At 40.6% G+C, this 24333-nt stretch overlaps 1 protein-coding gene across 1 annotated transcript in view; it reads left to right on the plus strand.

The window, feature by feature from the left end:
- The window catches only part of PLA2G15 (phospholipase A2 group XV), a 40516-nt gene extending 24868 nt beyond the window's left edge, over window positions 1-15648 (plus strand). The window contains exons 5-7 of the mRNA XM_067550274.1: window positions 1384-1482; window positions 2867-3091; window positions 12515-15648. Coding sequence (XP_067406375.1) covers window positions 1384-1482; window positions 2867-3091; window positions 12515-13026 — 836 coding nt within the window. The 3' untranslated portion in view covers window positions 13027-15648. The remainder of the gene's footprint in view (window positions 1-1383; window positions 1483-2866; window positions 3092-12514) is intronic.
- Window positions 15649-24333: the final 8685 nt, after the last annotated feature.

The raw sequence follows: 24333 nt of genomic DNA on the forward strand, positions 1-24333 counted from the left end.
GACATAATGGAAGGTTAGATTTGATGTAATTAGCCTGTTACTACCACTTGTGATGTAAAGATTTCTGTTCTTAGACTAATATAGCAGCTCTTTCATGGAATTTGTACTTGCATACACTGCATATATTTTCTATTCCTGCAAGTGGTGGTAGGGTGATACTTGAACATCCAGTAGGCCTCCTCCCAAATGGGGTTCACTGCACTTCTTGACCAGAATTTGTAGTGTTCTTTGTCATGCAGGTCTTGTTGAGAAGAGCATATGGGAGCAGTATGTACTTTAAAGCACAATTGGCTGCTAAGGGATTTTGCTATGTGTGATTGTCCTTTCTCTGCTGGAAGGCTGTATTCTTTTTAATGAGCTTTATAGTCTTAAACAGTTTGTGAGGGAATAATAGTGCATTTTCAATTTCCCTCTGACCCTTTTTAATATAGGGCAGACTTAAACAGCAGTCCCAGTTATTTTAGTTAGTATTTAAATTAGCCTACCTGCTAATAGGCACTTGGTAGAGAAGTTACGAATCAAAAGTTAAACCCAATATTAATGGCATTAGGATGTTTTAGGCCACCAGAATCCTTCAAAGCCTATTTAATTGCTCTAATATGCAGCCCTATGTCTCCAGGTTTCAACTTTTGTTGCAGTATTTATTTAGGGTATAACTGTACTTATTCCTTTTTCTATAGACGCCTCAGTTAAAATGCCGTTTACCTTATTACTTGAGATAACTAGTCTGCAAATACTCTGGCCATTGTTTGCTGTTTGTGTTCAGCCAGTTCAAGTGGATTAAAATTTCTAATCTTTTGATGGAAATAAATCTAGTTTCACAGTAGTTCCTAGGGTAAATCACAAGTGTCTGTGTCCAGGAAAACATGTATTTGGAAGGTCCAGACTAGTCTTTACTAATGTTAACTTCCTATGGGTAATTGGTGGTCAACTCATTGTAAAAACTCTAGTGTAGACAAGCTCTTAAAATTGAGAATAATTAAACATCCACCTATTGGTAAGCTACCATATTGCGTGTGCTTAATTGTAAACATGTACAAAAGGAAGGTAGATGAGAGGAAAAAAGCTGTAGTAGGGTTTGTCTCCTAACAATTTAGCTAATTTTTCAGAAGAATAAAACCCTTTCATCTCTGGTAGGTACCTAACACACATCCTTCACTTTGCCTAATGCAGCCAGCTGCTTAAACTGTGTCAACGGCTCTTGTACTACATTTATTACCTTTTATTTGTATGGAGGTAGAGTAGCCTAACTGGAATAAAACTTCAGTTTCACTACCAATTGACCAAGAAGGCTGTTATGATACTGATGTCTTCACTCTTTTTTTTTTTTTTTTTTTTTCCTCTTCCCCTCCCTCCCCCTCTCCCCCCACTTTCTGTCAACAGGCACTTACTTTTACACACTGGTGCAGAGTCTGGTAGACTGGGGCTACCAGAGGGATAAAGATGTAAGAGGAGCTCCCTATGACTGGCGGAAGGCACCAAGTAAATGAAACTTCATTACCTGCATTAGTCTTTTCATTGACTACTTAAGCAGTAAATTTGTCTGAATTTATTACCCTTTTCTTCATGAGATCTTTTTTACAATCTAATCCTGATTATAGGGGCTGTTAGGGTCCTAACTGTGGAAAAACTCCACAGGAATGTTGATAAAACTACATAGACTCAGAACAAAGCCCCAAAAGCAGTAATATTGAAAAGTTCTAAAGCACCTCTCTGAAATTAACTTGGTCATCTATTAGCAAAGCATAATTCACAGAAACACAATCAAAGTCTAACTCTGTTACTGAATTGCTTTGTCTGGAGAAATCGGCTTCTCCATGTGTGGTGTTCTTAAAATTCAAGGATAAGAGACAATGTTCAAACCTGTATTCTGCATTTACATGTTTCTTTATCTGAATAAGGATGCAAGACCCTCCTGTACTCTTAATCACACTGTAGTCTTACTTTACTATCTCCTGTCCATAGGTTGGGATAAAGTGCATGAAAAAAGCAGCTTATTCATGCCCCTGACATTTTAATGTTGCAGGCTGAGCCCTGTCCTGAAGAGTTTAATCCTAAAAGATCTAGAACCTAGACATAGTCTTAATTTGAAATCCATGATACTTCTTGACAAAAATCAACAGTGCTGATTGTTTGGTAACCAGCTGGTCTGCAACTGGCCTAAAATGATTGCCATAGGGCTAGGAAGATGCATTTTATTAGATTTTCTTCAGTTTGAATATTTAGTTATACGTTACAGACAGGAATGGTATTGTCTCAAAAGGCCTTACAAGATCTCTAAATTAACAGTAGCTAGGCTTGTTAAATTTTATTAAGTCCACTGACAAAATAAAACAAGATGGCAACTGCTGCATATAGAATTTTAAAAAGGTCAAAAATACAGCTGGACTGAAAAGCCATGGTTTTACTCAGGGAGCAAAAATGGGTGTTTTCCTAAGGTATCTAATTTACTGTCATCTTCAGAATAACAAACGTCGTCTTCCAAGCAGCTTCTGGTGAGATTTGCAGAAGTGCTCAGTGCTGATTTAACTCTGCTCCCATTAAAAGTCAGTGGGAATTCTACCATTTTCTTCAGTGGGAGAAGTTAGGCAAGTGTAGAGCACTTTTTAAAAAATCCTGCCCTTTGATAAATACATGCTACTGAGAGAGAAGCAGTATAAATAGTCTCTTCATTTTTAGAAACAGTCTAAACAAATCAAAAGTGGGGAAAACTTGGCTTCTAGCAACATGCTGTTTGAATTAATTATATGAATCTGCTCTCTTTACTTCCAGCATCAAAAACTAAGCTTTTAAAACAAGTATATTGAAAGATGACATTTTCAAATAATCTTTTTACTTACCTATCCTGTATTCTTGATGTTTCTAGATGAGAATGGAGACTATTTTGTGGCCCTTCGGAAGATGATAGAGTTGATGTATGAACAAAATGGAGGTCCTGTGGTTTTAATTGCCCACAGTATGGGTAATATGTACACTCTCTATTTCCTCAACAATCAAACTCAGGATTGGAAAGACAAGTACATAAAGGACTATGTGTCATTGGGTGCTCCCTGGGGAGGTGTGGCTAAAACCCTTCGTGTGCTGGCTTCAGGTAGGTAACCTGCTTAAATACTTGAATTTCAGTTGAAGCCACGCCGGGATGTTAAAAGGTTCCTGTTAACCATAACATTAGAGGATAAAATTTGAGATGCTATACATTTTCAATTAAAAAACAGCCCACAAATTATAGCCGCATGAGTTTCAAGCACAATTTCCAAATTCCATTCCTCTATATGTAATACATTTGAATTTTTGTATCCCTGCACCAAGAACGCCCTTATTTCCTCCTTTTTGGGGTGATGGAACCAGTGGGGTAGAAGGGGCTATCACCCTCACAGTGGGAATATTCTGTGATCTCTGCCCTTGCATGCCTTGGGAGGAGTGTGGGGTGGAGCAGAGAAGACAGTGGGACCCAAAGGGGCTGGAATGGGCCTAGAAGCAGGTTGGAAAAACCACTGGGACCTCATTACTAGCCTTGAGCTCACCCCTCACAATCTCAGCAATTTCCCTCCTTCTGTCTCCCTGCTTCTTTTTGCTTCTTTTGTATATCCCCTTTTGCAGCTGTATTGCTGCCTTACCCTGCATGGTTGAGTGTCCAGCCCGTTCCATTCCTTGCTGTTGTTCTCCAAACTCTCATTACTCTCAATTTTGTATTGCAAAACTGACTTGGAAGCTTCTGAACGCTCTTTTATAAGTATCATGCCAGTTGGCTTGGACTTGAACTCTAAGGGGTACCTGCAGACTTGGCAGTTCTTGAGGTATGTGGAATCCTGAGTGATGGCAGCAGCATGGCTACTTGCTGAAGTCTGAGCAAGGCACATGCACCTTAACGTTTAAAGTGTTCTTTAAGAAAGTGAATCTCTAAAAATGTGTGGCTTTATAGATTGATAGTAATGAGAGGTAATGTTTGTTAGCTGAAGTGGATATCAAAGCAGCCAGACATGAGACTTAAACAAAATGAGGATAAATAAATCTAATACAGACACTGTTCTTTCACTAGACTGCAAAGAATTGCTCCCTGAGTGAAAAAACCGTACTGAAATTACAAAATGGTAATCTGCATACTGTAACATGTGGTAGTTAGTGCTTCAGTGCCTCATGTAGCAGAGGGATGAATTAACTTCTGCATATTGCTGCTTAAATCATGAGACCTTCGTCTTCGTATTACCTCATTGCTAACTTGTGATAGGTTTGTTTGCTGTTTTTGTTCCTGAAACACTTTTTTACATCAAGAAAATTCAGATGCATCCAAATGCAGAACACATACCAAAGTGCTTACCAAGTGTGGATGCTTCAAAAGAACATTTAATGTGCTTAAACAAGGCACTTGGTTTTGAGATGGGAATGTACAAGTTGAAGCCACTAATTAGAAAGCTGAAAATGCGTATGTCCTTACTGGGTGCTTATAATGGTTTACTTTGTCCAGTTGGCATTGTAAAATTGATTCCCCTCCCCCAAATGACATCCTGTGACTTGCAGGCTTCTGAAGAAACTACTGACTTTCATGTGCAATACTTTAAATATACAGAGCAGGTAGCGTTACTGGATAACTTAACTTTGCATCGTGTACCAGGTGATACAGGATGTGAGCAGAATTAAACAGCATGGCTTAGGAATCTCCCCATACCTACAATGTTTTGCTGCTTTCTTGTTACAATAAATATTGCTCATACAGTACTGGTTTACCCTGTGTAGCATCTCTCATCAGAGTTTTGTGCATATGCATACAGAAGAATTGCTTCATTTCTACTGAAATACAGCTACCACTTTGACTGAATGTAGTCACTATAATAGCATACAGCAGCAGGCAACGGTATAGAACAGGAAGTGAAGGATACTGCATAGGCCCTGGGGGGTGCTCAGAATGTGTTAGGTGCTCAGAATGTGACTGGCAATGTTGGAACTAATCTGTGTCTGTTAGGCTACTGCTCAATCTTAAACTACCTTACAATTGTCTATAATACCTAGTGGTACTGATCTATTTAGACCACATGATAGTCTCCTAAGTAAATTGATAAAACTTAACTCAACTTGGACATTTTAAATACACAAACATACTGTAGGGAACAATCCTGCAATGGCATGGGATGGACTGGACAATGTAGTAAGTCGTTTCCATCTTCAGTATTTTAATTCTATGACTAGGACCTTGGTTTTGTCACCTGAAAAGACTGCACCTGCAGTATAACAGTGTGCCTCTAACATTATATATTGGGCTACCAATGTGGTTCCTCCTGTCTTCAGCAGCCCAAAAATTGCTTTGCCAACATGATTTTAAATTCTCAGGTTCTGATGCATATGTTTGTGTTTTACACACAAGGAATACATTAAAGGAACATTACTTAGTTTGCATGGTCAAGCACTCAAAAATACAACTTTAATTCAGCCTTTTTGTGTGTATGCCTTATGACAGAGTTTAATTACATGATTTTTTTACAATATGCCCGTCTCCTTCAGTGCATGTAATGAACCAGTGCGCCCATAATGAACAGCTATTCAGTATTTTGCTTTTCCTTGTTCATTGTGTGGCCCAATGCTTTATTTACCTTCCAAGCAGGGTTTGAATAGCATGAAGTAGTTATATCCTCATCGTCTTTTCTAAGGCACTCATGATTAGTATCTGGGTGCTTCACAAATATTAATGAACTTATTTTCACCATATCCATTTAATATCCTCCCCTCTGCCCCCAACCTCATTACTATTTTGTAAATGAGGCAGAGAGATTAAGGTCAAAAGTACCCACTAACTTTGGTTGTTCAATTAGAGACAGGCGGGACTGATCCTCCCTCTCTCCCCCGGGAATATAGTGTGTTATATCATTCTTCAGGGCAGCATTGAGCTACTTTAACCATGAGATATCCTCTCTCTTCCTGAAGTCCTCTGCCTCATTCACTCAGCACCTTCTAACATCTGTAACAGCTGAAGCAGGCTCCTACAAGCATGTCAACTCTTGAGTCATCTTCAGAGCAGGTCTGTCCTGTGCATTGAATGAGACAGATGTCCCATGGAAAAGATGGTATGGAATCATGTAATTAAAGACTGTTGTAATGCATGCAACATAGGCTATAAGGTCAGAAAGGAACATTATGATCATTTAGTTTGACCTCCTGCACAACACAGGCCACAGAACTTCACCCACCCACTCCTGTAATAGACTCCTAACCTAAGACTGAGTTATTGAAGTCCTCAAATAATTTAAAGACTTCAAGATACAGAGAATCCACCAGCAAGTGACCCATGCTACAGCAGAAGGTGAAACCCCCCCAGGGCCTATGCCAATCTGTCCTGGGAGAAAATTCCTTCCCAACCCCAAATAGGGTGATCAGTTAAACCCTGAGCATGTGGGCAAGACTCACAGGCGAGGGGGCTGAATTAAGGTTGCACAGGCATTTCCTAACTTCACAACTGTAATCTTTTTAACTTAGTTTTAAATGTGTCATTTCCTAAGCTTTTAAATAAGCAAACTGGAAAAAAAAATTGCATCATGTGGTATCATATTAACACCTGCATAGGTCATTTGCAGGATTGGAACCTTTTAGATCCACCACACAGACCTCTGCCAGGCTAATGGATAGCAGGTTGTCATCCTCTGTGAACCAGAACTAGGAGGGATGAGAACACACACTTTGCCAGTGCATTTCATGGGTATTTGATGACAGCAGAAGAATGGTGAGATGCAGGAATCTTGGGTTCTGTTTCAGGCTCTGGAGGGGGGCATGTGATTTAGTGGGCAGACTTTTGCCCCATAAACTTGATCTCTTCTGCTCTGTTCCCTCCAAACCTGTCCTTGTCAGAGCCCCTTTCTGCTTGCTGACCCACTCCACTCCTCAGGATTGTCTTCCCAGACTGTCTCCTTCCCCAGTAAGTATAATCTCATCCCTAGACTCTGTCTCATTCTTCCCTCCCCACTTGCTTTTTCCAAGTCTCCTTGGCCAGCCATTCCCAGTTCCCCCTGCTCCTTTAGCTCCTCATCTGGTATCTGTCCCCTACTCTGGCTTCCAGGTATGTGCCCTTTCCTCACACTGTCTCCCTGTTCCAATCTCCCTCCCTCATCCAATTTCCCCTCTTCCACACCCTGTTGCCTCAGTTTTTATCCAGTTAATCCTTCCGGTGAACATACCACAGTTTCTTATCAGATCAGTCTTCTATCCCTTGTCATATCCCACAGGTTCTCATTCCCAGGTTTTTTGCCCAGCCTGTCCACCTCTTTACTTTGTTTCTTGCCTTCTGCCTAGGTACTTGCTCCCGGGCTCTTCCCTCCACAACTCCAGCCAGCCAGTCCCAGTCTCCACACATCCCCCTACCAGTTCCTATTATTGTTCCCTCTGCATTTCAATCAAGCAGCTTCCTCCTCGTTGCCCAGGCCAGCCAGTGGGGTGCTGAGAGCACAGGAGGGACAGGCTTCTTGCTCTCAGTTCAGGTGCCCAGATTTGGTACGGACTGCAGGAGCCCAGAGCTGCAATTTCTGGGAAAGTCGGCTTAGTCCTGGTTTGAAGCATGCTCAGTCCTGATAAAATCCTTGGGGAATTTAGCTGCCAAAATATGTAGTCTCTATGAAGCATGTAGAAACTGAGCCCCCCCCCCTCCCCCCTCCCCTAAGGCATATATCTTGGCCCTATTTGGGCAGACTTTCACAAGGCTGGCAAAAGACATTCCTGTGACACATGGGCCACCCACTGCCATGTTTCAAGTCTCTGTCCCAAAGCTTGGGGGGTGCTTCAGCTGTTCAAATAAAAGTTCATCAGAACTTTTACAACATGGGCAAAACATCTCCAACCTTGTTCTCAGAAACAGCTGAATCATTTTGGCTGAAGTCTTCCAAAACAATTTAGTGTGAGGCAGACATCTGGCAGTGTGGAAAATTTCGGCTCAAATGGTTAGCTTGGTGAAGTTAGAAGCAACTGAAAATTGGGTCTTATAATGGGATGTGTCAGGCAACTTTAATAATATATGGTGCTAGCAGCCTCACTTTTAATGAAAGAGAGGACTAATGAGAACCTGTGGAACATGAATCCTTGTATCTGAAATACTAAATACAGGTCCTTCTCAGAGTCAGATTCTGCTGCTTAGGTGTATTTTGTGGAGTCTTTTGGCAAATATTTATTAGATAGTAGCAGGTGTATCATATGAGGCACAATTGAACTTTTTATGTCATGAAAAGATAAAGCAAGGGAGAAGTGTTTAACCACAAGTCTATTAATTGTTTTCAAACAAGAACTACAAGGAACTACTTCAGTGATAAGGTCAAGACATAAAACTTTTTTTTTTTCTTCAGCAATGTCACAGGAGTATCTTCAGGACCTTGTGGTGTTCACTCTATTCTCTACTCTCTTCCTCTTCCAGTTGCTGTTCTTAATCCGTTTCAGATGATGGTATGATGACAGTTAGCTGCATTTATATGGAAATGATGACAAGCTTAATTAGAGCATCAGGCATTGTTGTACAGCCACTCGTTACTGGACCGACAGTGCCATCTAGTGGGTTTAAAAATACAGTGCTTTTTTGCAACTTAAATATAGACATTTAATTTTTCTGTTCATTTTGGTTGATTCAAATTTTCCCTGAATGCTTTCTGTGGCTTTTAAGGCATTGTGTAGCTGTTGACTTGGTATATGTACTGCATTCTGCAGGTTGGTGTATCTTTTGTACAGCAGGGATAGTATTTCTTGTGTAGTTGTTCAGAAATTGCACTTGTGTTCATGTATAAGAGCACCTGGTTTACTTTGTTCTGGATTACTTACACTCTTCTGATCAAATAAGGAACAATATAGAGTATATAACAACATTTCACAGGTAATACCTTTCATCCAGAAGGGCAGAGGACAGGTACTATGGTGCTTCAGAAGGGCTGACTTCCCAAAATTCCCAAAGCTGAAGAAAATTATGAGCAGGAGAAATTAGGAGGAAAAAAGTGAATGAAAGTTTGGAGGCCTTTAAGAAGAGTTTTTTAATAGCTAAAAAGTCACAATTCCACAATCAAGGAAGAAGGCAACTTTGGTTGAAGGCCCATCCTGCTTCAGTTGTGAAGTAAGGGAGTAATTAGAAATAAATAACCAATATATATCCGGGGAGAGGAGGCAGCAAATAAATAGCAATCAGTACAGTGGTTAGCTTGCTGGTATGCAGAGACTGTGGCTATCATGCTGACCAATATTGTTTCCTTGTTACTCTCCTCATCCATCTGTTATCTCTTGTCTTGTATCTTTCTGATGTGTTTGTACAGCATCTAGCATGGGGAAGTCCTAGTCTATGATTAGGGCCTCTAGATACTAAGGTAATGCAAATAATCAGAACTTATAAGGTGCAGAAAATTTGAAATTAGGTGCATCTTTTTAACAGCGGGTCTGACTAACCATTGGAACAACCCAGGAATTGCAGAAGCTAAAGGTATCAGTGAAGAATCTGTGGCTGGCAGTAATAAGGATAATAAAGTATATTAGAAACAAAAGGAATTCTAGCAGTGGTGTAGGTGCATTACATGTGAAGATGGTAAATCTGTTAGTGATCCAAAAAAAAGGCAGGTGGGTTATTAAACATTTTGGTTTGTGTTTGTGGAGGGGAAGCAAGATAAATAAAATAAAGTACTTCCAGTCCATTACTGACTAAGGAGTATGTTAAACAACATCTGTTAGAGGGAAACAGTCTTAATTGGTAGGTCCAGGTAACTAGGCATAAGAGTTAGCTGGGGAGACTTTTGTTCTTTAAGATTACAAGTTTGGCTGATAAAAGTAACTGCACAGATTTTAATATACTTAGACTTTTATGGCGTTTAACTCGGTTCTGCACAACCTTCTGTTTAAAAAAATGGTTCTATACAAATAGCAATAAAACACATCTTAAATGGATCAAGAATTGACATCTCAAAAAGTAATTGTCAGTGAGAATCATGAGTGGATGCGGATGTTTTTAGTGGAGTTCCACAGGGATTGGTAGTAGGTCTAATGTTACTAAGCATTTTCATTTGTGGATAACACACCCATTGGTAGAGTGATAAATGATAATGAGGATGGGGTAATCAGAGCCATCAGAATCACTTGGTAACCTGGGCCCCTTCAAAGGAAACGTGTTTTAATGCAGCCAAATGCAAGCTGTGCATCTAGGAAAAAAGAATGCAGTCTGTACCAGACTGAGTGGGGGATCGTAACCACAGTGACTCTGCAAAGGATTTAGGGATCGTAGCGGACGAGCAACACAGCATGAGGTCTCAGTGCAATGCTGAAGTGAAAAGGGCTAATACACTCCTTGGGTATCTAAAGAGTGGAGTAGGGAGGTGCTATTACCACTGAATACAGCACTGCTGAGACTGTACTCTAGTGCTGCACACATACAGTTCTAGTGTAAAGTGGATGCTGAAAAAAGCCATAAGTAATTTGAGGACTGGAGAAAATGCCTACAATGAGAAATTTAGAGCTCAAAAGAGGACTGAGGTAATTTGATTAGAGTATAATTAAGAATATGATTCTGTTGTGAAGGTCATGGATTCTGTGATCCCCGCCCTCCCCCCCAAGATTACTCCTTGGGCAGGGCTGGAGTAGGTGTCAGCCCTGGGGCTGCTGGAGCAGTAGCTCCAGGCCCACTGGAGCAATGGGCAGGGTTGGATCAGCCCCACTGCAACCCCCAGCAATGGTCTGTTTATACCATGCCTGGCCTCTCCCCCCGCCTCCCCCAGCCCGGGTATTTTTAGTAAAAGTTGCTGTTGCAGGCTTCCTTGAATTTTTGTTTATTGCCCATGACCTGCCCCTGACTTTTTTACTAAAAATATCGAAGACAGAATATCTTAACCTTACGTAGAAGTATATTCACAAGGAGAAAATATCAGTTTCTAAATGGCTCTTTAATCTACTTGAGAAAGGCATAACAGGAATCCATGGCCCAAGAAGCTGAAACCAGACAAATGCAAATTTAATGCACCTTTTTAACTGTGAAGATTAACCATTGGAATAAACTATCTAGGAAAGTGGTGGATTCTTCATCTTTTGGAGTCTTCAACACTCGATGCCTTTCTGGCAGTTATGCTTCAGTCTGATACAAGTTATTGGGCTTAATACAGGTGTAACTGGGTGAAATGTAATGGCCTATAATAATATTTGGGAGGTCAGACTTGACCTAGCAGTCCCTTCTGGCCTTAAACTCTATGAACCTTAACAACCTTTTCTGTGCCAGAAAAACTTCACTTCCTGGAAATGACTGCGTAAGGGAAGAGTAACATCTCCAACTGAAAATACAGGGGAATTTTTGTAGAGCAGAATAATTCCTGACGGGCTTGTGAAGAGTTCATGGGATCTTTAATAACAGATGAACCAAAATGTTGTGTTGTGTCCAAAAGATTGCACTCAAGCAGCAGCTTAACTTCTAGCATTGTGCCGGGGTGTTGGTTCCAGACTGATTGTAGGGGAGTGCCACTTGCTGTACCACCATCACTACCAGTGCATTTTCCTTGGTTTCCCATTAAATAATTAATAGGACTGATCCTATTTAGTTTGTCAGGATACAAGCAAAGTAGTATGTCCACTGGCTGGAGTGAAATATTAAAGGCAGGATTCAGGCTTTATTCTGAGCAAAGAAAACACTACTTTCACATTGATTTTGTGGTTTGCTTGTGCCTCTGTTGAGGAATGTTAGTGTAGTACAGATGAAAGGACGGTAGTATGGGTTATTTGTACGCTTGTTCTATTTGTCTTGCAAAGATGGCACTCAAACCAATAAAATCAATAACTACTATGGATCCTGCATCACCCTCCACCCCACAAACCTCACAAGAGCCATGTGATGACTTGTGTTGCATCTGTAACTTTAAATTATTAAATTAGCAATTAAATTGGCCCAGACAGCTTCTCTATGAAAACTGTAAAATAGCTTGTTACTGAATGGTGAAAACCTGGGTGTCCATCTTGTATCTTCACAGTGTCGTGAGATCTTGTTATTTTCTGTACATTTATGCATTCACATCAGCCTATTCTCTCAACAAAAACATTAAGGGAAGAGTGTCACTGCCAGTCACTGCTAAATCTGCATCTGTGATTCCTTCAGAGAGAGAATTTCAAGCTAGCTTTACAGATGGTCAAGATGATTGCCTAATGATTGATACTGTAAAGACCTTTTGGCCCCAAAGCTCCCAAATGAGCCCAAGTAGGAAATATTTTTTTCTTAAAGGAATATCTCCAAAGGGTAGTCTCAGGAAAATGCCATTCTAGGTTGTCTTTAGCAATGTTCCTTGCCTCTGTCATTCATTCAACTAATTAATTCCTCTTTATAAGGTATAAGTGTTATTGGAATCGTACCTACAGTATTTAAAACATCTAGACTCTTTCCTATTAGTGATAATGCATTTCCAGTCAAACTCTATAATTTTGTAGGTAAAGGAAAGTAGGCTCATTATTCATTCCATCATGAGCAGTAATAATTGAGAATTTCAGTGTACAATAAGAAAATGAAACTTGTGATCAGTAACAAAGATGTACTTTAACTTTGTAGGTGACAACAATAGGATACCTGTCATCAGTTCACTTAAGATTCGAGACCAGCAAAGATCTGCAGTTTCAACCAATTGGATGCTCCCCTACAACTACACATGGCCTCCAGATAAGATCTTTGTAAGCACACCCACAGCTAACTACACTCTCCGGGATTACCAAAAGTTCTACAAGGACATCAACTTTGAGGATGGCTGGCTCATGAGACAAAACACTGAACCCTTGGTCTACCAGATGATACCACCTGGTGTGCGTATCCACTGTCTCTTTGGCACTGGTGTGGAAACACCTGACTCATTCTACTATGAGGACTTTCCTGATAAAGAGCCCAAGATCTCTTATAGCGATGGGGATGGTACAGTGAACTTGCAGAGTGCCTTGCAATGTCAAAAGTGGGTGGACATGCAAAAACAGGAGGTGGTGATGTTTGAGCTGTCAGGAAGTGAGCATATTGAAATGCTGTCTAATGTTACAACTATTTCCTATGTGAAAAAACTTATTTTTGGTTTGTGACACCTTATGTGGACAGTGTTTCTCCATCACCTGTGATGCCTTCCTTTAAGTGAGGGGAAAATGCCTTTTGATACTTTTTGATTTTAAAACACTTGGATTATTTATTTGGTGTCTTTTTCAGGCCCTGTTCAGAAAGTCGTTTGGTGTCCTTAATGGTCACTTCTCTTGGATTAGTGTTCATAATGTATCATAGTGTTTCACGTTCTAAAGGCTCGGTCATATATGCATTCTGGTGCTGCTAGACAAATGTTCAGTGTTCATACAGAAGTTCATTTGAACATTTTTCAAACCCTTTGTGCAAAATGTGCAGCCTACACTGTTCCCTACTTGTGATATTTGGAGAGCTGGGGGAAGGGAAAGAGTTGCTTGCTGGTTACTGTCAGTTATGCACTAAAGCAAGGGAGAGGTGATGTGAAGGATTTTGGGTTACAGTATCTTTCCCAAAGGGTCACAAATGTTCTGAATCATTATATAAGCTAGTAAATATGGCGGTCCTAGCAGGTGTTATGAATAGACATGGAGTTAGATACTACAGGACTTTGGTGACATTGCACCTACCTGTTACTCCATTTGCTGCTGGAGAAGAGGGAAAATGCATTAATTACTTGAAGTTCCTTATTTGATGTCTTGGAAAAATTGAAGAGAATCCAGTTGTCCTTATCTCTAGTAACTTGATGACTCAGCATCTAGTATCTAAGGACTGCTGGCTTTATGGTTTTTGTTTTTTTTTTTTAAATTAAGGAAAAAAATCAAAAGGTCAGTAGTTGCTATTTCTCATATAATAGCCATGGCTACATGATGTGTACATTGAAATCCACAGAAACTGGATATTAGCAAATTTTGTGTGAGGTTCTGACTTCACGTGTCAAAGTGACAAGTTATCTGCTTTAGATCAAACGGTAGGTAAGCAGACTGTGAGCTCAAAAAATAGTTGAAGTTGATGCAATGGGAGGAAAGCCCCTTTGTATCTTGCTTTCAGCCAAGATCACTGCTGTAATCAAGTTTTCAACTAGCTGACTCCATTTCCAATTGGATCAAAACTATATTCAGCAGAAAAAGAAGCTTAGCATTATAGAATAAAATACCTTTTCCTATTCTTAATTTGGGTTGAGAAACCCCCATTTAAAAGGGGCACTATGCCCTAGGCTTCAGAAAATTGCATAGTATGCAACTTGCTATGAAACAATACTACAGTAGCTTAACCATGTTAGATCACTTTTCTTTTCATTTTTCAGAAAACTGCTATGAGCATTTCCAGGGTGCAGGGTTCTTCAGGAAAAAAAGTTACCTTAAGAGTTATGCTCATCAGAAATCCTACAGAATTAATCCACTGATTTCTAATGTTAGGAGATTGCAGTTGTGTAAAAAGTTAAAGTTTAACCATTCCTGTAGTGCATGAAGATTGTTTGCTGTCATTGAAATCTTTGATTAGGATGTGCTGATCTGACAACTCTCTCATATGAGTGTTTGCCAATGTAGAATGAAAACACTCCGGCACAGGGTGGGTCTAGAGTTCTCAAGGTTCTAATGTATTTTGTATTAGCTAATCACTTCTAGAAATTCTGACTGGGATCACTGGTAGGTTTAAATGTCTCACTGTACAGAAGGGAAAATAAGACTGACCCTCTCTGTCTCTGAAGGATAAGTATTCCCCAGTAGAATAGAAGGTCTGTCACTTGGAATCAGCTGCCTAAGATCTAGTGCTCAGCAATTATATGGCACAAATAACTTTCCTCCCTCATCCCTGTGCTAGTCCACTGCCAGATCTGAGTTGCCTACTGGCTAGCTGTAGCTGGTGGTTGGTTGCTTAAATCTTAAAGAACAGAAGGATGAAGTCCTTTTAGTCAGACTGTATTTGGTAGGCTTTTGCAGATTGGGATACCAAGAACCATAGTTCTAGTCTAAGGCACTTCCTATGGTCTAACTCCATTTTCACAAACTACTGTAAGACTGGTCTGCAGTAGATACAACTATGCAAAGTGATTCAGGAAGTCCAGCTTTTTCAAGTCCACGATACTTACCCAAGTAGAATTCTCCTTTTGGGAAATGCACCACCCTATTTCCAGCTGAAATCATAATGCCAATAATTTCTTAGTCCACATTTACTTAGCTTTCCATTAATAGATGGACTATATGGTCACCACCTGTGCTGAATAAGTCTGCTCTGCTGCTTTTACTTACACTGGTGAAGTGGAGTTGACAGCCCTTCAAACCTTAGACTTGCTGTGATTTGTCAGTGTAAATCCTTTTCTTTTCTGAGCAAAAGTGCACATCTTACACTACTGAGTCCTCAGCATTCACATTTTCAAGTATACACACATCTGATGATGATCTTTGTTTGGAGGTGCTTTGTAACACATCACAAGTTTGATTTCTGATTTTCTGTCAAATCCTCCTGAGCACAGCTTTACTTATCTCTATCCTGGGAATGGAAGGTAGACATCCTTAGTGTGTAGTAAGTGGAGTAGCTAAAATACATGGTGGTGTACATCCTAAAAGATTTAGTAAGTGAAATCATGCATTAACCTTTTCTACTAGAAGTCTGTTTTTTTTATTGCGTGTGCCTCTGCATTAGAGGGCAAACCCGTCTCTTGAGAATCACTTTTAGTAGGATTGTTTGCAGTGTTTTTGTAGCCATGTTGGTCCCAGGATATTAGAGAGACCAGGTGGGTGAGATGTAATATCTTTTATTGGGCCAACTTCTGTTAATGAAAGACAAGCTTACATAGACTCTTCTTCAGGTAGGCTGTAAGATTGTTAAAAGTATGCACTCTTAAGCATTCTACATTCTTGTGGAGAAAGTAGTGTGAGGAAATATTGTTGCTGGAAAGAGGAAAATGAATAAAGTGAAGTACCTCAGGTGCTTTGCTTCACCGTTTAAAATGTGTAATTTTTTTGAAATTCCTTCCATGTTATGCCAATTACTTACAATTTGTGAATATCTATTTTCTCCTAATCTCCATTTTTCAGGATATTTTCAGAAACCAAAAATAGTTGAGGACCAAAATATATTTCTTATTTCTAACAAAATGTAAAGAGAGAATGCTGGAGGGACTTAAGCTATTACTATAGCGCTGTTCCAAGGGTTCAGGTTCACTATGTGATTCTGCTAGAAACAGAAGACTTTAATATCAAGCAATAATTAAGGAGTTGCAGGCCAAAGGAAGGAATGTTTGGCATTAAGATAGTTCTCGGAGTATGGCATGTTCAAGGCCCTTTTAAATTCAGGGAATGTTTGGCAAATACTTTGCTGCTCTAAACTTAACAGTATTTTGTATGGAACATGATCTGGTGAGACCCAGCATTTTATATATTTTCCTCTTTGTGTATGAATGACTGAGTTAAATAGATTTTTTGCATATTTTATTGTCATACTTTGATAACATAATAAAGTTTATCTAATATTGAATGCCTCTTGTAATGGATAACACACAACTGCAGATGCTGCTCTCTCTCTCAAATATGCTACAAATTGTGAATTCATGCTTATTGCTGATTAAAAGGGAACATTTTAACCAAAATATGAGCTGAACCAGAGAGCAATGTAGCTTGAAACTCCTTGCTTTAGAAGGGAGACTGAAATGACAAACATGGTCATCTTTCTGCACTACAGTAAATGCTCAATTCAAACCAGTTAGCACAAATTGCCACAGCTTGGAGACTCAAAATGAGCAAAAGCCTTCACCCATGGTTTCCAACTTGTCCTCTATAGGCCTCTGGTCTACATAGCTTTTCTTCAACAATGTTGGCTTGTTTATAGTGCTGTGAGACCAGTGGTGATTTAGGCTGATGTAACTATGTTGCTCAGAGGTGTGAAAAGTCCACACGCCTGAGTGATGCAGTTAAACCAACCTAGCCCTCGGTGTAGACAGCATTAGGTTGATGGGAAAATTCTCCCGTAGACCCAGCTACCAGCTCTCGGGGAGTTGGAGTACCTACACTGATGGGAGAAACCCTCCCGTTGGCTAGGCTGTGCCTTCACTCAAGGGTTACAGTGGCACAGCTGCACTGGTGGTGTTTGTATTACTTTGTGAGTTTTGTGTCTGAAGAATAAATGGCCCTGAAATAAGGGCCTCAACAGCCTGGGCATAGCATTAAATGTTGCAGCATATTAAGTGTAGACAAGCACCCGGAGACCTTTACTCATGCTTTTCTGCTTCCTGCTCCAGAACCTGCCACCTGCTCCTTCCTGCAGCTTCCCCACTCTTTCAGCCCTTCGGAATCATGTAACTGCTATCAGTTGGGTCTGATAACACCCCTTACCTGGCCAAAACACCTAATCTTAATGGGTCTCTGTCTCCAAACAGGGCTGGCCCATCACTGGGCCTTAAAAGGGGCAGAGACCACTTATTACAAGTAATTTTGAAACAGCAAGTAAAAAGTGAATGTTCAAATACCAGGGAGGACAGGACAGAAGGTGAAACTGAGGTAGTGGGGAGAGTGGTGTGAGGTTTTACTGAATGGGTGGCAGATGAGGTTACATTAGGAATGAATTTGCCTCAATGTTTATTACTGTTACTTGTATTATGGTAGTACTAGAAACCGCATTTAACAGGCTAGACAAGGATTTGTATACTTCTGGAAAAGAGACATCTTTCTGAAGGTCTGATTGGGTTGGTTCATAGTGGCACCATTTTTCCTGGCAGATGCTGTCTTTTGCTCCAGAATCTTTTTGAAGCTTTTGATAAGGTCTCCCACAGTATTCTTACCATCAAATTAAAGTATGGATTGGATGAATGGACTATAAGGTGGATAGAAAGCTGGCTAGATCATAAGGCTCAACGGATAGTGATCAACAACTCAATGTCTATTTGGCAGCCGGTAACAAGCAGAGTGTCCCCAGGGTTGGTGCAGGGGCTGATTTTGTTCAACATCTTCATTAATGATCTGGAGGATGGAGTGGATTGCGCACACAGCAAATTTGCAGATGACACTAAGTTGGGAGGTGGGGGGGGGGGACGGTAAACTGGAGGGCAGGGATAGGATATAGAATGACCTAGACAAATTAAAGGATTGGGCCAAAAGAAATCTGATGAGGTTCAACAAGGATAAGTGCAGAGTCCCGCACTTAGGATGGAAGAATCTGATGCACTGCTACAGACTGGGGACTGACTGGCTAGGCAGCAGTTCTGCAGAAAAGGACCTGGGGGTTACAGTGGACAAGAAGCTAGATATGTGTCAACAGTTGTTGCCCTTGTTGCCAAGAAAGCTAATGGCATATTGGGCTACATTAGTAGAAGCATTGCCAGCAGATCGAGGGAAGTGATTATTCCCCTCTATTTGGCACTGGTGAGGCCTTATTTGGAGTATTGTGTCCAATTTTGGGCCCCCCACTACAGAAAGGATGTGGACAAATTGGAAAGAGTCCAGCGGAAGGCAACAAAAATGATTAGGGGGCTGGAGCATGACTGTTTTGTCTGCAGAAGAGAAGAGTGAGGGGGGGATTTGATAGCAGCCTTTAACTACCTGAAAGAGGGTTCCAGGAAGGATGGAACTAGGCTGTTTTCAGTGGAAGTAGATGACAGAACTAGGAGCAATGGTCTCAAGTTGCAGGAGGGGATGTCTAGGTTGGATATTAAGAAAATCTTTTTCCCTAGGAGGGTGGTGAAGCACTGGATTGGGTTACCTAGGGAAGTGGTGGAATCTCTATCCTTAGAGGTTTTTAAGGTGCGTCTTGACAAAGCCCTGGCTAGGATGATTTAGTTGGAGTTGGTTCTGCTTTGAGCAGGGGGTTGAACTAGATGACCTCCTGAGGTCCCTTCCAATCCTAATCTTCTATGATTCTAAGCTTTCATTTTAAAAATAAATATAAAGTCTCTATCCCATATTCCTGTCAACAGATTGTAAATAGATGCAGTGATGTGCACCTGATTCTGCAGACAGTCTGAAATAATAGCTATGAGAGCTGTGAACTACTCCAGTTATTCTCAATTAGGGCATGATACAATGCCCATTAAATCAGTAGAAAGACACTCCTTTCCCCCTCCCTACCATTGATGTTAATGGACATTAGATCAGGCCCTGAGTTTTTAACTCCGGGCTTGTCTACACTTATAGCGCTGCAGCTGCACCACTGTAGCACTTAGCAAAGGCACTACCTACGCTGATGGGAGAGCTTCTCATGTTGGCATAGATACTCCACCTTCCTGAGAGGCAGTAGTTGTGTCGACTGGAGAAGTCCTACCATTAATATAGTGCTGTCTACATCAGGGGTAGATCAGTATGACTACATTGTTCAGGGGTGTGGAAAATTAGTTTTACTGACATAAGTTGGTAGTGTAGACCAAGCCTCAGAATTCTAATGACTATTTAAATCTCAACACTGAGGACATGTCTACACTACAAAATTAGGTCAACCTAAGTTACAATGGCATACAGCCGCCACAGTAATTAAATCTCTTCTGCATGTCCACACCATGTTCTTTGTGTTGGTGGTGCATGTCCTCAATAGGAGTGCTTGTACTGACTGTACTGTCAGTGTGGGACATTGTGGGATGGCTTCTGAAAGTCCGTAACAGTTGATGTAAGCAACTCAATGTCTCCGCTGATGCTGCCTTGACCTAACTACATCGATATTGACAATGCCTTTCATGGAGGTGGAGTCCTTAAGTCAGCATAGCATGGCAGTTAGGTCGGAGGGAGTGAAGTTTTGCATCGACCTAACTCTACAGTGTAGACCAGGTCTGATTGTTTCATTGCTAATCAAAGCATGCAAGAAAGTTGAAAGATGCTATGGAAAATCTGTGCAATATTTTGTGAATGGCACCTCATTTTGGTGTCATGAGTGGATGTATTTTGAAAGAGTACCATCACATACCTCTTTTCAGGCTGACACCTGTGAGCAACTATTCCCTAATGCTTTTAATTTGGTGAAGTTTTTATTCTGTGTAACAGTGCTTTCTGCCACTGGAATACAGAGATGATAACTGAGGATAAGAACTTCTGTCCTAGCCTGTGCCTAATTTTTGTTTTGTGTTTCTGTGCACTGTAATGAGGATGAAGTTTGAATGGACATCAATCAGTCCACTTCATCAGGCCACAAAGTGGAAGTCGGTCATTGCATTTTGCAAGTGCTTCCATTTATTTTGAATTAAAAACTTTAATTTTTGTTGTTGAACTAAACCAAAATGGGATTGCTTAAAAATGAAATATTGACTTATTCATAGCAATAGTCCAGACTTCAGTGGAAACTGGCACCAGACATGGCTGAAAGCAGTTTCAGGAAGATGAATGGTATATTGGATAGAACCTATGTTTTCAAAATTGTTAGCAGTTGCTGCTTTGTCACACAAGAAGAATGTGTGAAATGAAGATCCCAAACTTGATCTTACATTTCTATAACTGGGCTACAGAAACCTTTCCATTGCCAGCAATAAGGGAATGTAATTGTTCATTCTTATTTACCTTTGCCTCTGCTTTGCACAGAAATATTTTAAGCTGCCCTTAATACACACACAAATTGTTCTCTGGCCTTGTTTTTCCAATGCTTTTTACAGAGGCTAGATTAAAGCTTATATTATTTAGGAACAGAATGTGACAGCAGTATTAGCAGTAGATTAGTTGTGTTCTCAGTCTTTGCAGGAATGCAGGTCACATGCTGTCTCTTCCATTTGACAGACACTGTTTCTCAGGCCATCTGAGCCCTGTAGCTGATTTTGAATAACAGTGCAAAACCTCCCCACTATCTGTGCCTGTACAGCTCATGTAAGCTGATCTGTTCCAAAGCACCATTTGGAAATTGTGTTAATATGAAATTTTGGGGATTGTCAGCTGCATGTGGGTTGTTTTTTTTTTGATGGCTGGAATTACTGTCTAACCTAGAGTGATATGGAAAGAGGTAACTACTAGTCACTTTAGGATATTCATTGAAGTCCAATGGAACCCAAATCAGCCAAACAGCCTGCTTACAAATCCCTGCTACTTCTGTTTCACATTCTCATTGGAGTCAGTTCAGCACATATTAGCTAGATTTATGCCTGCATTAATAAACAAACTGTTCAGATGATGAATTAATTAATATTTATATTGCAGTACCATCTAGGAGCCTCAGCCGCGTGCCAGGACTCCCTTGTGCTAGGTGCTGTATAAACACCTCCAACATAGGTATTTCTAGAGCTGTAACTTGTTCCTCAACGTTGGGCTCTGGTCAAAGGCTGCATAGAAGAGGATCTGATGGCTAGGAGGATGTTACTGCTGAAGAGTATGAGGGAAGAAGTTAATTTAAGTCCCATGAATACTTGATGATATTGCAGCATTATCCTGAGTGAAAACCCCAAGGCCTTTTATGTTGTCATAGGAGGCCAGCTAGTAATATGTTATTGATCTGTTGAAAGGAATCCTCCTCCTCCTCCTCTTTGTTTGTGAGTGGGTTTGTGTGGACAATCTGGGTTTACATGGAGTAGTTCTAACTGCATTTATTTTTCACTTTATGAAACTGAGTGACTGAGATTGAGTTTTGTGGCAGCAAAAAAATGAGAGATCTCTTGGTGGGGACACTCATCCCCTTCTACCTGAGCCTAAGTACTCAAGGAATGTAGAGAAGCCAAGCAGTGCTTCTGCAATGAAGGTGTAGAAGCAAGCCTATTATTTTGAGACAAAATCAGGTTAATTTGACAATTTACATTAAATCATGGAACTGATTGCCATAAGATATCCTTCAGACCAAGATTGGAAAAAAGAACTGGATGTCTACAGGGCTCATGATAACATCCATAGAAGCATGATGAAAGGTAAAAATGTTGACTGGGGGTCGGGGAGTGAGAGAGAATACTGAAACCTACCTCTGAGGTATCTGGTACTGGCCACTGTCAGTATACTTCACTAGTTGGGCTACTGGTCTGATGTGATAGGACAATTCCTATGTGCATGGGCTGTGTTATTGGGCCACAGGAATACAAAATCAGGATAAAATTTGAGCAGGCTTAACGAATGGCTGTTGACTCAAGTGTGTGTGAAATCGTGTGCGCGCGCAAGTGAGTTAGAGCACTATCTTGGGGAAAGGAGGGAAGCAGAGCAGGAGATACACATGGCCCCAGTGAAGAGGTTTGGCAATAGGCAACGCTTAATGAGAGGAGAGAGCTGTCCCGGATGAAGATGGGGGCAATAATATCAGAGCCCCACCATGAGAGAAACTCAGTAGATGGCTGCAGCAGACAAGGAACAACCTCCAACTTCTATCATCACCCCTGGAAGGTGACCAAGATCTGTGCTCAAACTGATGCAAAGAAGGAAAGCAAGAAACCACCTACGTTGAGATATTCCAGCTAGAGCAGCAGCACCTGCCATTTCTGTGGGGTGGACCAGCCTTCCAGCAAGCTAGTGCTTATGGTATTCCCTCCCCCTGGAGTTCTGTAAGTATTCGGACACCCCTCTGTAGCTTCTTTATCACTGAATATATGGTGCATTTAGGCCAGGATTAGTTTTTCCTATTTTGTTTATCAACATGTTTCATGTAGGCTGAGCAAAAAGGTCCCCAGCGGGGAACATTCTCCAAAGCCATGCATTTGTTCTGTTTTGTGTCTTGACAATTGTTGGGAAGAGGTTTGCACCTGCAATGCTTCTAGTGATGGGAATTTTGCCTTCAAGGAGCTTGCAAGATCATCCTCGGAGACTTAAACAGCTTTACCCAATTGTTCACTATCATTCCTAGTCATTTCCACTTCCCATTCAGGTTTGGTTAGCTCACTGTATGCCTGCATCTAGTTTGAACCTTGAGGGTTCTGTATTGAGTCAGCTCAGTCTCTGGTCTACACAGGGCATGTGTATACTATTATTGTGCAGTCTTATGGGGGTTCATGTAGTATGGACATTGCCAAGTCTTTTTACGCTGTAGAGCCTGCTTATAATATAGTATTTTTCTGCATCTAAAACTCCTCTATACGTGGATTCCACTGTACTAGCTCATGGCCTTAACCTGGTGTAAAGGGTCTTTACTTCACTTCCTGTAGAAAATGGCCTACCTGGAAGTGCTGCCAAAGCCGCCTTGTTCATTCTCTGTAGGTACAGCAGTTAGCACCAGCTTCTCTCTCTTTCAGGAACAATGAGAGACTTCTCTTTTCACTCTGAGTTTCAGGAGGCTCAGGCAGCTATTCTCTGCAAGCATGAAGACTAGGAACTTAGTTCCTTTACTAAAGGAACAATGAGAGTCTCAAATAACCACATGACTCCAGAGGCTAAAGCTTTAAGAAAAACACCAAATACTTCAACATTTGCTGTAAAATCTCAAGTTGGCAACACTTGCTGTTTTCTGTGTTTACAAGAACTAGTCACTGAACAGTGTGTAGGAATTGGAATGTGGAAAGAACCTACAATCTACTTTGTGTGGGAGTGGCTGGGTGGTTTGGAAGTCAAAGAATGACAGCATCACCTATAATCCACACTTTCCTTTTTGTTGCATTTTTCTTACTGTTTTAAGATTGTATGTGTTAAGGACTTTTTGACTCTGATGGAAAGAGTCAAATATCTTTAGGGTTTTTTTCTTAAAAAAACCCTAATGCAATCCTAAACAAAAGGGTCTTTTGTGAAACTTTGAAGGTAAAGGGGAAGTTATTTTGTCATTTCAAAAGTTCAGGCTCTCAAAATAGCTCAAGAATTCAATCAACAAACCAGCCACTAGAGGGAGAGCACTTCTAATACATTGTGCAGTCCAAGCACAGCAGTGAGAGGGGGGGAGGAGTTGTAACAAGATCACAATCCAAATTATTTAAATATGAACATGTAGTTCTTGTTTATTTAATAAAGAAAGTCCAGGCTGCAGAAGAAAATGACCAAATGCTTTAAAACATTAGAGAGATCTAAGTAATTCTTCCCAGCTGAGAGCAAAGCACCTGTTCTAATTTGAGATTTTCTTTTGCTGAGAAATGGTTTGTCTCAAGAGGATTAGTAATGGATTTTGGAACCATTCACCCCAAGTTCACCAGTTCAAGTGAGCCAAATTCAATTGCAACTAAAAGTAATTAACATGTAGGTGCTTCTGCGAAATTAACTGGTGATGTCGGTCCAATTCCTCATGGAAGGTGTCTATAATGCTATATGTTTGCATACACATGGTTGTCTGCTCAGGCATCCATTTCTTGTGTTAAAGGACATCACTTGTAGCTGTCAGTAGCATTAGAGATGCATATCCTTCATAGGCCAGCAGTATGTGTACATATTGACCATACCTTCCATATGCCATGCGGTTAATCAATTATTGTATTTGAGCAGCTGCAGTTGATTGATGTTCAATTCCAATTCTGGAATGAAGCAGTGACTGCATACGTAGAGACACTTTTTTTTTGTTTGTTTTTTGTTGCCACCTGCAAAGTC

Source organism: Emydura macquarii, unplaced genomic scaffold, assembly GCF_026122565.2.
Source record: "Emydura macquarii macquarii isolate MOO-44397 ecotype Brisbane River unplaced genomic scaffold, CSIRO-AGI_Emac_v2 contig_295, whole genome shotgun sequence".
Lineage (NCBI taxonomy): Eukaryota > Metazoa > Chordata > Testudines > Chelidae > Emydura > Emydura macquarii.